General features: G+C 40.4%; 1 protein-coding gene across 12 annotated transcripts in view; it reads right to left on the bottom strand.

The window, feature by feature from the left end:
* Positions 1 to 12,864, bottom strand: part of LOC122562011 (nuclear factor 1 B-type-like) — a 624,396-nt gene that overhangs the window by 141,625 nt on the left and 469,907 nt on the right. For all 12 annotated transcript variants that reach the window (XM_043714459.1, XM_043714413.1, XM_043714404.1 and 9 more), the window contains exon 4: positions 3,381 to 3,449. In XM_043714459.1, the coding sequence (XP_043570394.1) occupies positions 3,381 to 3,449 (69 nt within the window). The remainder of the gene's footprint in view (positions 1 to 3,380; positions 3,450 to 12,864) is intronic.

Below are 12,864 nucleotides of genomic sequence, written 5' to 3'. Positions count from 1 at the left end.
CAACTGCAACATTTAAAAGGCATCTGGATGGGTATATGAATAGGAAGGGTTTGGAGGGATATGGGCCAGGTGCTAGCAAATGGGACTAGATTGGGTTGGGATATCTGGGTGGTAAAAACAATGACTGCAGATGCTGGAAACCAGATTCTGGATTAGTGGTGCTGGAAGAGCACAGCAGTTCAGGCAGCATCCAAGGAGCTTCGAAATCAACGTTTCAGGCAAAAGTCCTTCATCACTCTGAAAATTGACCCCGCATTAGATGTTATCCTGTCCTATAAAACCTCTTCAGTGGCCAGAGGCAAAAAGAAAAGAAAAGAAATTCCAATTCTTCCTCGACTTTTGCATCAATCTGTTCGAGGATCGCACTGTCATTCTCCCTGAATCCAGTCACTGCTTCTCCAAAGTGAAGACCGATATGAATTGCGTATTTATCATGTTTACAAGCTCCATGCACATGCTGCCTCCTTGGTCCTTAATACAATCAATTCTTTCACGTGTTATCCTCTTCCCCTTCACAAACCGATGCAATATCGTTGGACTGTTGCTAGTTTTTCCAGTTAATGTTTTATCACATCACCTTTTTGCTTTTCTAGGAGGTGTGGGCGCAGGTTTTACAGTTCCTGCGGTGGCAGGGGAAAGTGCCAGGATGGGAGGGTGGGTTGTAGGGGGGGGGGGCGTGGGCTGGGATATCTGGTCGGCATGGACGAGTTGGACCGAAGGGTCTGTTTCCACGCTGTACATCTCTTTGACTATAACTTTGACTTTGACATTATGATGCAAATGGTTTTAGAGAGAAAGTGTTTCCAAAATATCTCTGAACACTTACTAACACAGTGAGTCTGTCAGGGTTAAGAGAGAAATCAGATAGAAACTGGAAGTCTGTGGGTGACCATACTAGATTGTGGGCCGAAGCTTGTGCTTAAATTCAAAAGATCAAATTTGAGAGAAGTTAAGGTAAGGTTTAAAGATTTTTATGGCTAGTGAAAATTGAAGGATCAGTTGTAATACTCCCACTATGAAGGTCAACTCTGGGGTTAAAAATTTCTAGGTTTTGAAAGAGAAAATTCAAAGCTGGAAAAATAATTTCAGACTGGTTTCAGAAGAATTGAATGTCCACTTAAAGGAAAATGTAACATGTTCCTGATTATGGTATTGTTTGCTTTGGTTGTTTTAAATGATCTGTTCTACACTACATTGGACAAACAGGCAGAAAACTAGCCACCAGGATACATGATCATCAACTAGCCACAAAAAGACATAACCCATTCTCACTAGTATCCTTACATATAGATGAGGAAGGACACCAAGTCGACTGGGAGAACACATCCATTCTAGGACAAGCCAAACATACTCACACACAAGAATTCCTAGAAGCATGGCATTCCAATCGGAACTTTATCAACACACACATTGACTTGGATCCCATTTACCACCCCCTGAGAAAAAGAATGGGAAATGATGCCACCAGAGGAAATGATGTCATCACAGGAAATGACACAATCAACCCAAGGAAACCCAAATACATAAATGGAAAGTGGGCCATACCATCAGTGCTTCATCTGGAGGTTTATTGATGATATTACCTAGTATGGTGACAAAACATCTGAAAATGAACCTTCCAGCTCAGCGAGCAAACCTACATCTAACTCTGTTCTACAGTTTAAAAATGAGTTTTCAATAAAATTGCTGTTGAGTTAATAGTGCTTTCAGTCTGTTTGTTGCTGTAAACATCTTAAAACATGAAATCTACTTGTGTCATCCATTCAACTATAAACAGGAAGTCTTTATTTTTAAAATATAAATAAACATTTTCTAATCAACAAAGATATTATTACATACATCTGGAGCACCTGGAACCTGAATCTGGTCCTCTTGGTTTAGAGGTAAGGACATTATCACTGTAGTTCCAGAGCCCCCTGAAAATATTAATACTAGTCTCCCTGAGAATTTTAATACTTTGTTGCGTTAGGCCTTATTTCTTGAAGTATTTACAGCTGCAGTTCCCTTTTGTTCCTGGTATGTCAGAGCAAGATCTAATTAACAGAGTAATTAATTAATTAGCTTTAATTGATTTTGAAATGCAACTTTTGTTTCACTTCCTTTGTGTTAACCAGACACCAAAGACAAGCAATCTACAGAAGGTTAATGTCCCGGCTCTTCAATTTCCCGCTTTTACTGTGACATTTTGGACTAGATTGTTGCTCTCATTGTGTGATGATAATCTGATGAACTGCATAATGGATGGGGCTACAAGATTACTGACACACTTTGGAGACTTCACCTTGAATATTTCTGATAGACTCATGGTCAGAACTTGTTGAAGAATGCTGTATTTCTATCATTTTGTACCATGAAAGCTAACTGCTAATGTAATTCTTTCTGTATAATTTTGCGATTGACAATAAAGCCATATTTGTAATTTAACTTGTCTGTCACTATGGATTTCTTATCTCATAATTCAGGGATACAAGAACTATTGACTCCATATTATTATACACTTAATGGTAAGGTCCTAGGAAATGTAGCTGAGCAAGCGATAGGTGGATAAAGGTGAGGGAGAAGGCGATAGGGCAGAGGGGAGAGTGATGGACAGGTCCGGAGGGCGGTGTTGAGTTGGAGGCTTGGGAGTGGGATAATGTGGGGGGGGAGGGGAATTGAGGACGCTGTTGAAATCCACATTTGTCCCGTGGGGAGTTAAAGTGTTCAGCCATGGGCAGTCAGGTTGGTGGACACAGTTGTCCCAGAAATGTTCTCTGAAACATTTGCAAGATGTTTCAGAGAACATTTGTCCTGTATCCCCAATGAACATCTCTTGGACACTCGCACCACCAACCCCACTGCCACGTGGCTGAACACTTCAACTCCCCTTCCCACTCCATCAAGGACTTGCAGGTCCTGGGCCTCCTCCACCCTCAAACCGTTACCACCTGATGCCTGGAGGAAGAATGCTTTATATTCTGTCTTGGGACCCTGCAACCACACAGGATAGATTTGGATTTCAGCAACTTCCTCATTTCCCCACCCCCACATTATCCCAGTCCCTATCTTCCAACTCGACACCGCCCTCCAGACCTGTCCTTCACTCCCCCCCCTGCCCTCTCCCTCACTTCATCCACCTATTGCTTTCTCAGCTACCTTTCCCCAAACCCCACCCCCTCCCATTTATCTCTCAGCCCCGACCCACAAGCCTCATTCCTGATGAAAGGCTCATGTCCGAACCATCAACTCTCCTGCTCCTCGGATGCTGCCTGACCTGCTGTGCTTTTCCAGCACTACAGGCTCAACTCACTTTGTACCTGGTATCACCAGAAGAGAGTTAATATATTGTAAAATGAGTAATTGGTTTTCTAAGATGAAACCCAGCCAGTGGTAATACTTACTTCGTGACACTCGCACAAGCTCTCCAATGCTGAAGACTCCAGACTTTACAAAGCTGTCTTCTAGATATGCTAAAAGTGAAGAGAGGAAAAATTATTTTAGGTGTCTTACTAATTAGTTAAATGACTTCACCTCTGAAAGGATCTTAACTAACCATTCCTTTGAATAAACAGTGCCAGAAAAACATCACTTTGTAAATAATTGATTCAGATTAGAAGGGCAATGAAGTAATGACCCTTTTTTGTAGCTTTGGACTCATAGTCTGAAGACCAGAGTTCAAACATGATATTTTCACTGAGTCTGTTTGCCAATCAACAGCTATAGTGGGAAGATTAGTTTTTCCATCAGTGAAAAAATGACTGGAATGCTCGTGAAATGTTCAACACTTGGCCATCGTGGTTATTCTAAACCAGAGAAAGAAGGGATGGAATCGGAATAATAATCCAAAGACTGAAAATGCATGCGCTGAAAGGAATATAATGCTTTTTTTTAAGATGGTTTTATTTGTGGGCCATAAGCTGTAACAAGGGTGACACAGAAACAGTGATTTTGGCATAGTTGCAGGTGGCCAATGAAGAACAACGTTACATAGCTATACATTAGGAGCAGCATTTTTTAACATTCCACAATCTGGAGCTATTGTTTTTATGAAAAAAGCTTATTTTTGTCATCTCAGGAATATTAGAAAACAAAAATTCAAATCAAAAAGTAGGTTATATATGGAAATATAAGTAATTTGTATTTCATAAGCAATAGTCTCTTTCCAGTCTTGTACATTATGCTATATTATGCTTACACTCTTGTAATTTAAAGTAAAAGGAGAGTGTACAAAAGGATTACATTGCCAAGTGATGATTGTGGACCTGAATATCCATAGCAATTGCAAAAAAGTTTAAAATACTGAAGATTGGGGTTTCTATTGTCTACACATGTGTATAAAGAAACGACCAGAGTTTGTACACTTAGTTCATTAACATACATTTGATCAGGAACTGTAAAGGCTGGAGTTTGGAAAGTGTAAATGATGTGTTTCACAGAATGTGGAAAACTTGATTGTATAGTTTGAATGTACAGAACACAAATGTTGCTAAAAAGAGACATGAAGTTTTGCACTTTGCAACTGTGTACACAAGAAAACCAACTTTAGAAGGAAACAACAATTTATACAGCATGAGAAGAGGACACTGATTGATTGGACTGTGGTTAACATGAATACAGCACAAACTGTTAACTGTCTTGAACAACAAGTTAAATTCAAGCCTGGCAAGTTGAATCTGATTGGTCAGATCACTGCCATGTGGAAAAATGTATGGACATTCCTTTTGCCACACAAAGGACAGGACTCTATATGCAAATAGCCACTTTGCGTTTCTTGGGGGGGTCCAAGTACGAGAGATCAGGATGACATCTGCAAGAATCAATGACCTATTAATGCAGGTGCTTCATGAATGATCTAGTTTCTTTCTTGTTTTAACCAATACATTAGTGTTGCACCTCGAACAAAATGAGAACTGACTGCTCTTTTGGAGCAATTGTGAGCAATTCTTTTCCTGCACTATAGCAATTACTTTAAATTAAGGTATAACAATAAAAAAGAGACATTAATAAGTATGAAGGAAGGTAATTCATACATTGGGTTTTTTTGCAAATGCAAAGCCAGATTTAATATTCGTTATTTATGTAGGGTGTTACCCAGCTGGACTTTGTTGTGGGGAGGTGATGGTGATGGTGGTGGGAATCAAAATACTCACCCACCCAAAAATAAAGTCGATGTCAAAATGACTGAGTTTATTATAAATGGCCTTACAACATTGAATAAACTGCCTGCAGCCTAAACAAGCAGCCAGCTACCAGCTCTTGCAATCCAAATAGTGCCAGAACACAATAATGGGCCTTGGTGGGGCTATGAAGGCCTGCGGAGATCAAAGACACAGGGAAACCCTGGGCTTTTAGTGTGGGGAATCATCACACACCCAAGAGGAAAAGGGGAGAAACAAGAATGAAGCATCCTCATGTCCTCATAACCACACACTACCACTCCCAGGTGAGCTGCCAGAAGGGACCTAGAGCTTGACAGCAGAATACCAAAGATGGCCACTGCTCAAAATGCATCTGGCCTCAACTCCACATAAACAGATAGGAAGAACAGCCTGGTTTGAGCTGTATTTTAATACAGACCTTTCACAAGCTGTTGATGTGTTGTAAAACATTAACAGTGGTTTCTCAAATGGTCACATAGATGTCCTTGGAATGAAATGACAACTAGCTGATTTCTGCAGTATATTTTTTGAAGGAACTATGGAATAATAATTGGGTGATCATCCATTATCATAGCGTAATAGAGAACTAAAGCAAATAAAAGGCTCTTCAGTTCATCACATCTGCACCATCAAAACTAAACACCTAAATGTCTAATCCCATTTTCTAGCACTTGTTACATTGTCTTGAATGTCTTTGCATTGCAATTTGGTGTCTAAATACTTCTTAAATGTTATGAGGGTTTCTTACTCCCCCACCCTTATAGACAGTGAGTTCCAGATTCCCACCACTCTCTGGGTGAAAACATTTTTCCTTACATTGGGGAAGTGATGATGAGTGGTATTAATGCTGCACTGTTAATCCAGAGACCAAGGTAATGTTCTGGGAAGTCAGGTTCGAATTCTGCCATGGCAGATGGTGGAATTTGAATTCAACAAAAAAAAATTGGAATTAAGAGTTTAATGACAACCATCAATACATTGTCAACTGCCAGAAAAAAATGGTTCACTAATGTCCATTAGGGAAGTAATCTGCCATCCTTAGGTGGTCTGGTCTAAATGTGACTCCAGGTCCACAGCAATGCGGTTGGTCCCTAACTGCCATCTGAACTATTAGGGATGAGCAAAAAATGTTGCCCTGGCTGGTGAAATCCTCAACGTATGAATGAATTTTAAAAAAACATGAAACCTTCTGCCCCTTCTCTTAAATCTATGCCCCGGTCACTGATCCCTCCATCGAGTGGAATTGTTTCTTCCTGTCTACCCTATTTAAGGCTATAATTGTATACATCTCAATCATATTTCCTTTCAATCTCTTTTGCTCAAAGGAAAATAACTCCAGTCTGTCCAGTCTCTCTTTATAACTAAAATTCACCAGCCCAGGCAACATCCTGGTAAAACTCCTCTGCACCCTTTCTATTGCTATCACATCCCTCACATAATGTGAATTCCAGGGATGCAGACAATACTTTAGCTGTGGCCTAATCAATGTTTTTTCATAATTCAGGCATTACCTCCCTGCTCTTAAACTCTATGACTCATTTAATAAAGGAAAATATATCATATGCCTTCTTAATTTCTTTATTCACTGTTCCTTTGATCTTTGGTGCTTCCTTGGTCCTGATGCTTATAATGTATTCTCTTGCTTGTTTGTCCTGCTCAAGCGCATCATTTCAGATTATTCTAAACTGAATTTCATTTGTCACTGATCAGCTCATCTGATCAACCCATCTATATCTTCCTGTAATCTAGGGGCATTCCACCTTTCGATTTATATACTAACAAGGGTAAGCCATTCAGGACTGAGATGAAGAAGAATTTTTTTTCATTCAAAGAGTTGTGAACCTGTGGAATTCCCTCCTACAGAAAGCTGTCAGGGTCAGTTTGTTAGATACATTCAAGAGGGAGCTGGACAAGGCCTGTGCGGCTAAATGGATCAAGGGGAATGGAGAGAAAGTGCGAATGGGATATTAATATTGCATGTTCAGCCATGATTATACTGCATGGTGATGCAGGCTCGAAGGGCTGAATGGCCTACTCCAGCACCTATTTTCTACATTTCCATTTATCATCCCATCAACTTTTATATCATGTGAATTTACTGATCAACCCATCTACATTCAAGTTAAATAATTTATATAAACCACAAACAGCAAGAGCCCCAAAACTTACATCTGCAGAATCCCACAGGAAAAGGATCCCGGTTGCAAAAGCACCCCTCAACCTTCATAATTGCCACTTAGCCAATTGTGAAGCCAATATGCCAATTTTTCTTTGATACCATAAGTTTTTTGCATTTGCTAACTGTATCCTATGGGAAACCTCATCAAAAAGCTTTGCTGAAGTCCAAGTAAACAACATCAAATTATTGCCCTCATCTACATACCTGGTCACCTCTTCGAAAAAATTCAATCAAGTTGTGTGCAGTTCTGGTTACCTCGCTGCAGGAGGTATGTGGAGGCTTTGGAGGCAGAGGAGGTTTGCCAGCATCTGGCCTGGATTGGAATGTATTAACCATAGGGAAAGGTTGGACAAACTTGGATTATTTTTTTCTAGAGCATCGGAGGCTGAGAAGGCGACCTGATAGAAGTATATAAAATTATCAGGGCATGGATAGATTGGATAGTCACAATCTTTTTCCAGGGTGCAAATTTCAAATACTGAGGGGCATAGGTTTAAAGTGAGAGGGAGAAAGTTTAAAGGAGATGTGCGAGGCAAAATTTATTTTTGCAAAGGATGGTAGATACCTGGAATGCATTGTCAGGGGAGGTGGTGTAGGCAGAGGCAGAGGGTTCTTGGCATGGTAGTAATGCCCCTTCCTCTGAGCCAGGGGGCCCATGTTCAAGTTCCACCTGCTCCAAAGGCATGTAATCATATCCCTGAACAGGTTGCTAAGAAAATATCTATAAACACAAACAGTAGCAATGTTGAAGAGGCATTCATGCAGGCACATGAACAGGCAGAGAATAGCAGGATATGGACCATGTGCAGGCAGATAGGATTAGTTTAAAATGGCATCATGGTCAGAACAGTCATGGCAGGCCAAAGAATTCCTATGTTTTACTGCTCTATGTTAATTGACATTAATTATTTAAGAGATGCCGTGCAAAATGGAGCACCAGGGATAACTGTCCGCTCCGGGGAAGGAGACCAGGAGCACCAAGCATCTTTGGGGTCAAGGTATGCCCATGAAAACATTTAAATAATGGAATCTGACCCCTGACCCCATGAACCGTGAAGGGGTCAGCACCAGTGGTGTGAAGTACCACATGGATTTTCAGGGGAATGTTCCTGCCAGTCTACCATCAGGGATTGATGAGTAATTGCTTTCCATAACATGGTTCAGTATTTTCAGTGTCCACTGGATATTATCCTTGCCTCTGATTCAAAGGTAATGGATTTAAGTCCCGCACCAGAAGCTTCAAAACAGAATCCAGGCTGATGTTCCAGTGCAGCAGTGAGAGATAAAAGATACAATCTTAGTCTAGTCTGTTCAGCATTTGATGAAGAGTATGGATGCATTGTATGTGAGGTCTGTTTCATTCCCTAGCCTGACTGAACAAATCAAACAGTCTCTTCCCTCTTTCAGTTCTGGCCTCTTGAGCATTTACAATTTCAGTTGCTCCACCATTGGGGACTGTGGCTTCAGTTGCTGAAGACCTAATCTTTCTGGAGCGCTCGAGCTACAGGGACAGGCTGAATAGGCTAAGGGCTACTTTTCCTGGAGTGTTGGAGGCTGAGGGGTTAACTTATAGAGAATTATAAAATCATGAGGGGCATGGATGGGGTGAATAGCCAAGGTCTTTTCCCCAGGGTAACAGAGTCCAAAACGAGAGAGCATAGGTTTAAGGTGAGAAAGGAAAAATATAAGAGACCTAAGGATGGTGTGTGTATCGAAGGAGCTGCAGGGAAAGTGGTGGAGGCTAGTACAATTAAAACATTTACAAGGCATCTGGACAGAGACATGAATAGGGAGGGTTTAAACGGGTATGGACCACATGCTGGCAAATGGGACTAGGTTAATTTGGAATGTCTGATCTGCATGAACTAGTTGGACCAAAGGGTCTGTTTTCATGCTGTACAACTCTAAGACTCTATGACTTAAATTGGTCAGATATGACCTCCCTTTACCAAAACCATGCTGACTCTTCCTAATTAATCCCTACTTCTCCATGTACAGATTAGTTTTATCTCTCAGAATTTGTTACAATAGTTTCCTCACCATATAGGTTAGGATGACTGACCTGTAGTTTCCTGGTGTACTCCTTGCTGCCTTCTGAAATGACAAGCTTTCTGATTTCTATGGCATACTTTTGAAGAAAATGTGGAATAACATTTAGGTGTTTGTCCATTGCTCCTGACACTAACGTGTGTGTATACTGTTATGCACCAGACCAAACCCCCTCAAAATATATCAAAGAGGTAGCCTAGACTCTAATTTTTTATTTTATTTAGAGGCAATTGTAAGGCACTGTGTTCCAGATATGATTCAATTCTCAATATGACTCTATGTCTCTAAATGGTCCACTACCAGGCTTTCAGCAAAACACACTGACAACATCGCTAAAACACAAAAAAAAGGCATAACTTTAACTCCATTGAAATATTTAATAAAATATATTATTTAACTCCTAATTTACTGACTTATTTTCAACTTGTGCAGTGTAGCAGCATCACATATAAACACACCCTTGGCAAAGCAAATTCAGGAATACAGATTTTACCCATGTTATCTCCTTTCCAGTCCAAGAGAAAGGAACACTGAAAGAACACTGAAAAAAAAAGCAGAGAGAGAACTTAAGCTTTCTCCTGCAGCAGAAAGAATGCCATATCCATCAGTTTCAACTGCCAATTCCAAAACATAGCCGAAAGCAAAACTAAACCCCTGGGTCTGTGTAGGCCTAACTCCACCCACTCATGCTTCTTTCATCTTAAAAAACACACTTAGGGAGCTCAAAACTGTTCACCAATTGCTTCTGAAGCAGATATGTCACCATCATAGTGTCAACAGCTCTCTTCAAGAGACACAAGACAGAACATCTCTTAAGGGCACAGTAATGTCACAATACCCTACACTATAAAGTCTGGCATGTATCTTAATTAATTAATAATTTTAGACTAACTTAGATTAATAATAATTATTAATATATTAAAATTAAGTATTACATTTTATGAAGCTAAGGCAACTGAAATGTTTGCAATATACTGTAATTCAGTCATGATCTCACTGTGTGATAGGGCAGACTTGAAGATTTGGTGGAATTATCTCTGTGCTTGTGCTCATGGACTAGTTGCCAAAACATTCCTTACTAAACATGTGCCTTACTATAAGTTTTCAAATCCAAATAACTGACCATTGCAAGGAGCTTGTTGCTTGGGTTCATTGCACAGCCTCCAATGTTCTCTGCTTTCGTTGCATCAAAAGTTTGATGACATCAGCCACAAGACCAAAACTAATTAAAATTCTTCTATGCAAGGACTTATGTCAAGTCTCAGGGTAATAGGTTGAAATCAAACACATTTTTCAGTTATGCAGCTAGGTTTATGATCCAGTTCAAAACTTACTTTGTTTACATTGTCTTTATTTAATTCCATATGAGTCTCTCACAATTTTAACAAGACCCTAAGAAAGCTGTAAAAGCATTGTGTTTGCCAATTTCCAGGGACAATGTTGGTTTTTGCATACAAATGGAAGATGTCTCTCCTGAGCTTTCTGCCGCAACGTGTATATGTTCTTTTATTTCTATATTTACATGTTGCGGGTCACACTTTCAAAGTCCTGTGAACATTTTTAACATTTTTTAAAAAGACAACGTGGCTCCAGATGCAAATTCAACAGCGGTCTAAAAATGGAGAATCAGATGCAATGTTACACCAATGGATGCAAAAGGAACTTCAAACAACAGTTGTTCCGACAGGGAAAAGGCTAACCAAAACAGACTGGACTCTCGTGGAGACAAGGATAACAATAGGCTGACAGCAAGTCACTCCCTGTGCATTATGAAAAACACTGCAGGCACACCTTGGGTTTTAAACATTGAAGAACACACAGCAGGATTAAAAAGACAGCTTCAACTCTATTGGAATGTGCTAGTAAACTGAAGTCACATCTGGCAGAACAAAGAGCTCTGTGGTTATTAGAGCTGGAAATGTGTTGCTGGAAAAGCGCAGCAGGTCAGGCAGCATCCAGGGAACAGGAGAATCGACGTTTCGGGCATAAGCCCTTCTTCGGGCTTATGCCCGAAACGTCGATTCTCCTGTTCCCTGGATGCTGCCTGACCTGCTGCGCTTTTCCAGCAACACATTTCCAGCTCTGATCTCCAGCATCTGCAGCCCTCACTTTCTCCTGTGGTTATTGGAGGCCAAGCATCTCAGCTCCATTAATCAGAAACTAAAGTGGCCTGGTAACATACATACTGAGGCTACAAGAGCAGATCAGGAGATAGGGATTCTGCAGTAAGTAACACACCTCCTGACTTCTCAAAGCCTAAACGCCATCTACAAAGCATACACAGGAGTGTGATTGAAATTTATGTTCAGTTGAGGGAAAGAAGAATGGGTCTGAGACTTTTTTTTAAACTTAAATAATGGAAATTATGAGGACATGAAAACAGAGCTAGCCCACATGATTTGACAAATTAGGGTAAAAGGCCAAATAGATGGATAAGGATATTTTAGAATACAATGAATAGATACTTTGCAAAGAGTAAGAAATATCATAAGTGATGGACCATCATCTGTGGTTAACTAGTAATGTTAAAAATAATATCAAATTAAAATAAAAGTATAGAATTGTGCAAAGACATATGGCATTATAGAGACTGGGCAAAAAGTGTTTTTAAAAAGCCCAAAGAATGACCAAAAGATGTATAAGGAGGGTAACATTTGAGTATGAGAGAAATTGAGATCTTGGTCAAGAGAAAGAATGAAGCATATGTCTGATGTAGATGGCAGGAATCGAGTGAATCCCTAGAAGAGTATAAAGGCAGTAGAAGTATATTTAACAGGGAAAGTAGGAAGGCAAAAAAAGAGATATGAGTTGGCTTTGGCAAATATGGTTAAGGAGAATCCAAAGGAATCCTACAAATACATTAAAAAAAAGGGTAACCAGGGAGAAAATACTGCCCCTGAAAGATCAGCAAGGCTGCCTATATATGGAACCACAAGAGATGGGGGAAATACTAAAGGGGCATTTTGTGGCAGCACATTGGTTCAGTGGTTAGCACTGCTGCCTCAAAGTGACAGGGACCTGGGTTCGATTCCAGCCTTGGGTAATTGACTGTGTGGGGTTTCCACATTTTTGCCATGTCTGTGTGGTTTCCTCCAGGTGTTCTGGTTTCCTCCCACAATCCAAAGGTGTGCAGGTTAGGTGAATTGACCATGTTAAATTGTCCATGGTGTCCAAGGATGTGTAGGTTGAGTGCATTTGTCAGAGTAAATGTAGGGTAATGGGGAATGGGAATACTCTTCGGGGCGTTGCTGTGGACTTGTTGGGCTGAAAGGTCCGTTTCCACACTGTAGGGATTCTATCATAAGTATTTACTGTGGAGAAGGATAATGAAAGCTAAAGAACTTGGGGAAATAAATAGTGACATCTTCAAAAATGCCCATATTACAGAGGAAAAGGTGCTAGATGTCGTCAAATGCATAGAGGAAGATAAATCCCCAGGACCAAACCAGGAACTTTGTGGGAAGCCAGGGAAGTGATTGCTGGGCCCCTTGTTGAGAT

Source organism: Chiloscyllium plagiosum, chromosome 2 (assembly GCF_004010195.1).
Source record: "Chiloscyllium plagiosum isolate BGI_BamShark_2017 chromosome 2, ASM401019v2, whole genome shotgun sequence".
NCBI classification, from domain to species: Eukaryota; Metazoa; Chordata; class Chondrichthyes; order Orectolobiformes; family Hemiscylliidae; genus Chiloscyllium; species Chiloscyllium plagiosum.
The sequence above is the reverse complement of the archived record's forward strand: the minus strand, read 5'-3'. Positions and strand labels throughout refer to the sequence as shown.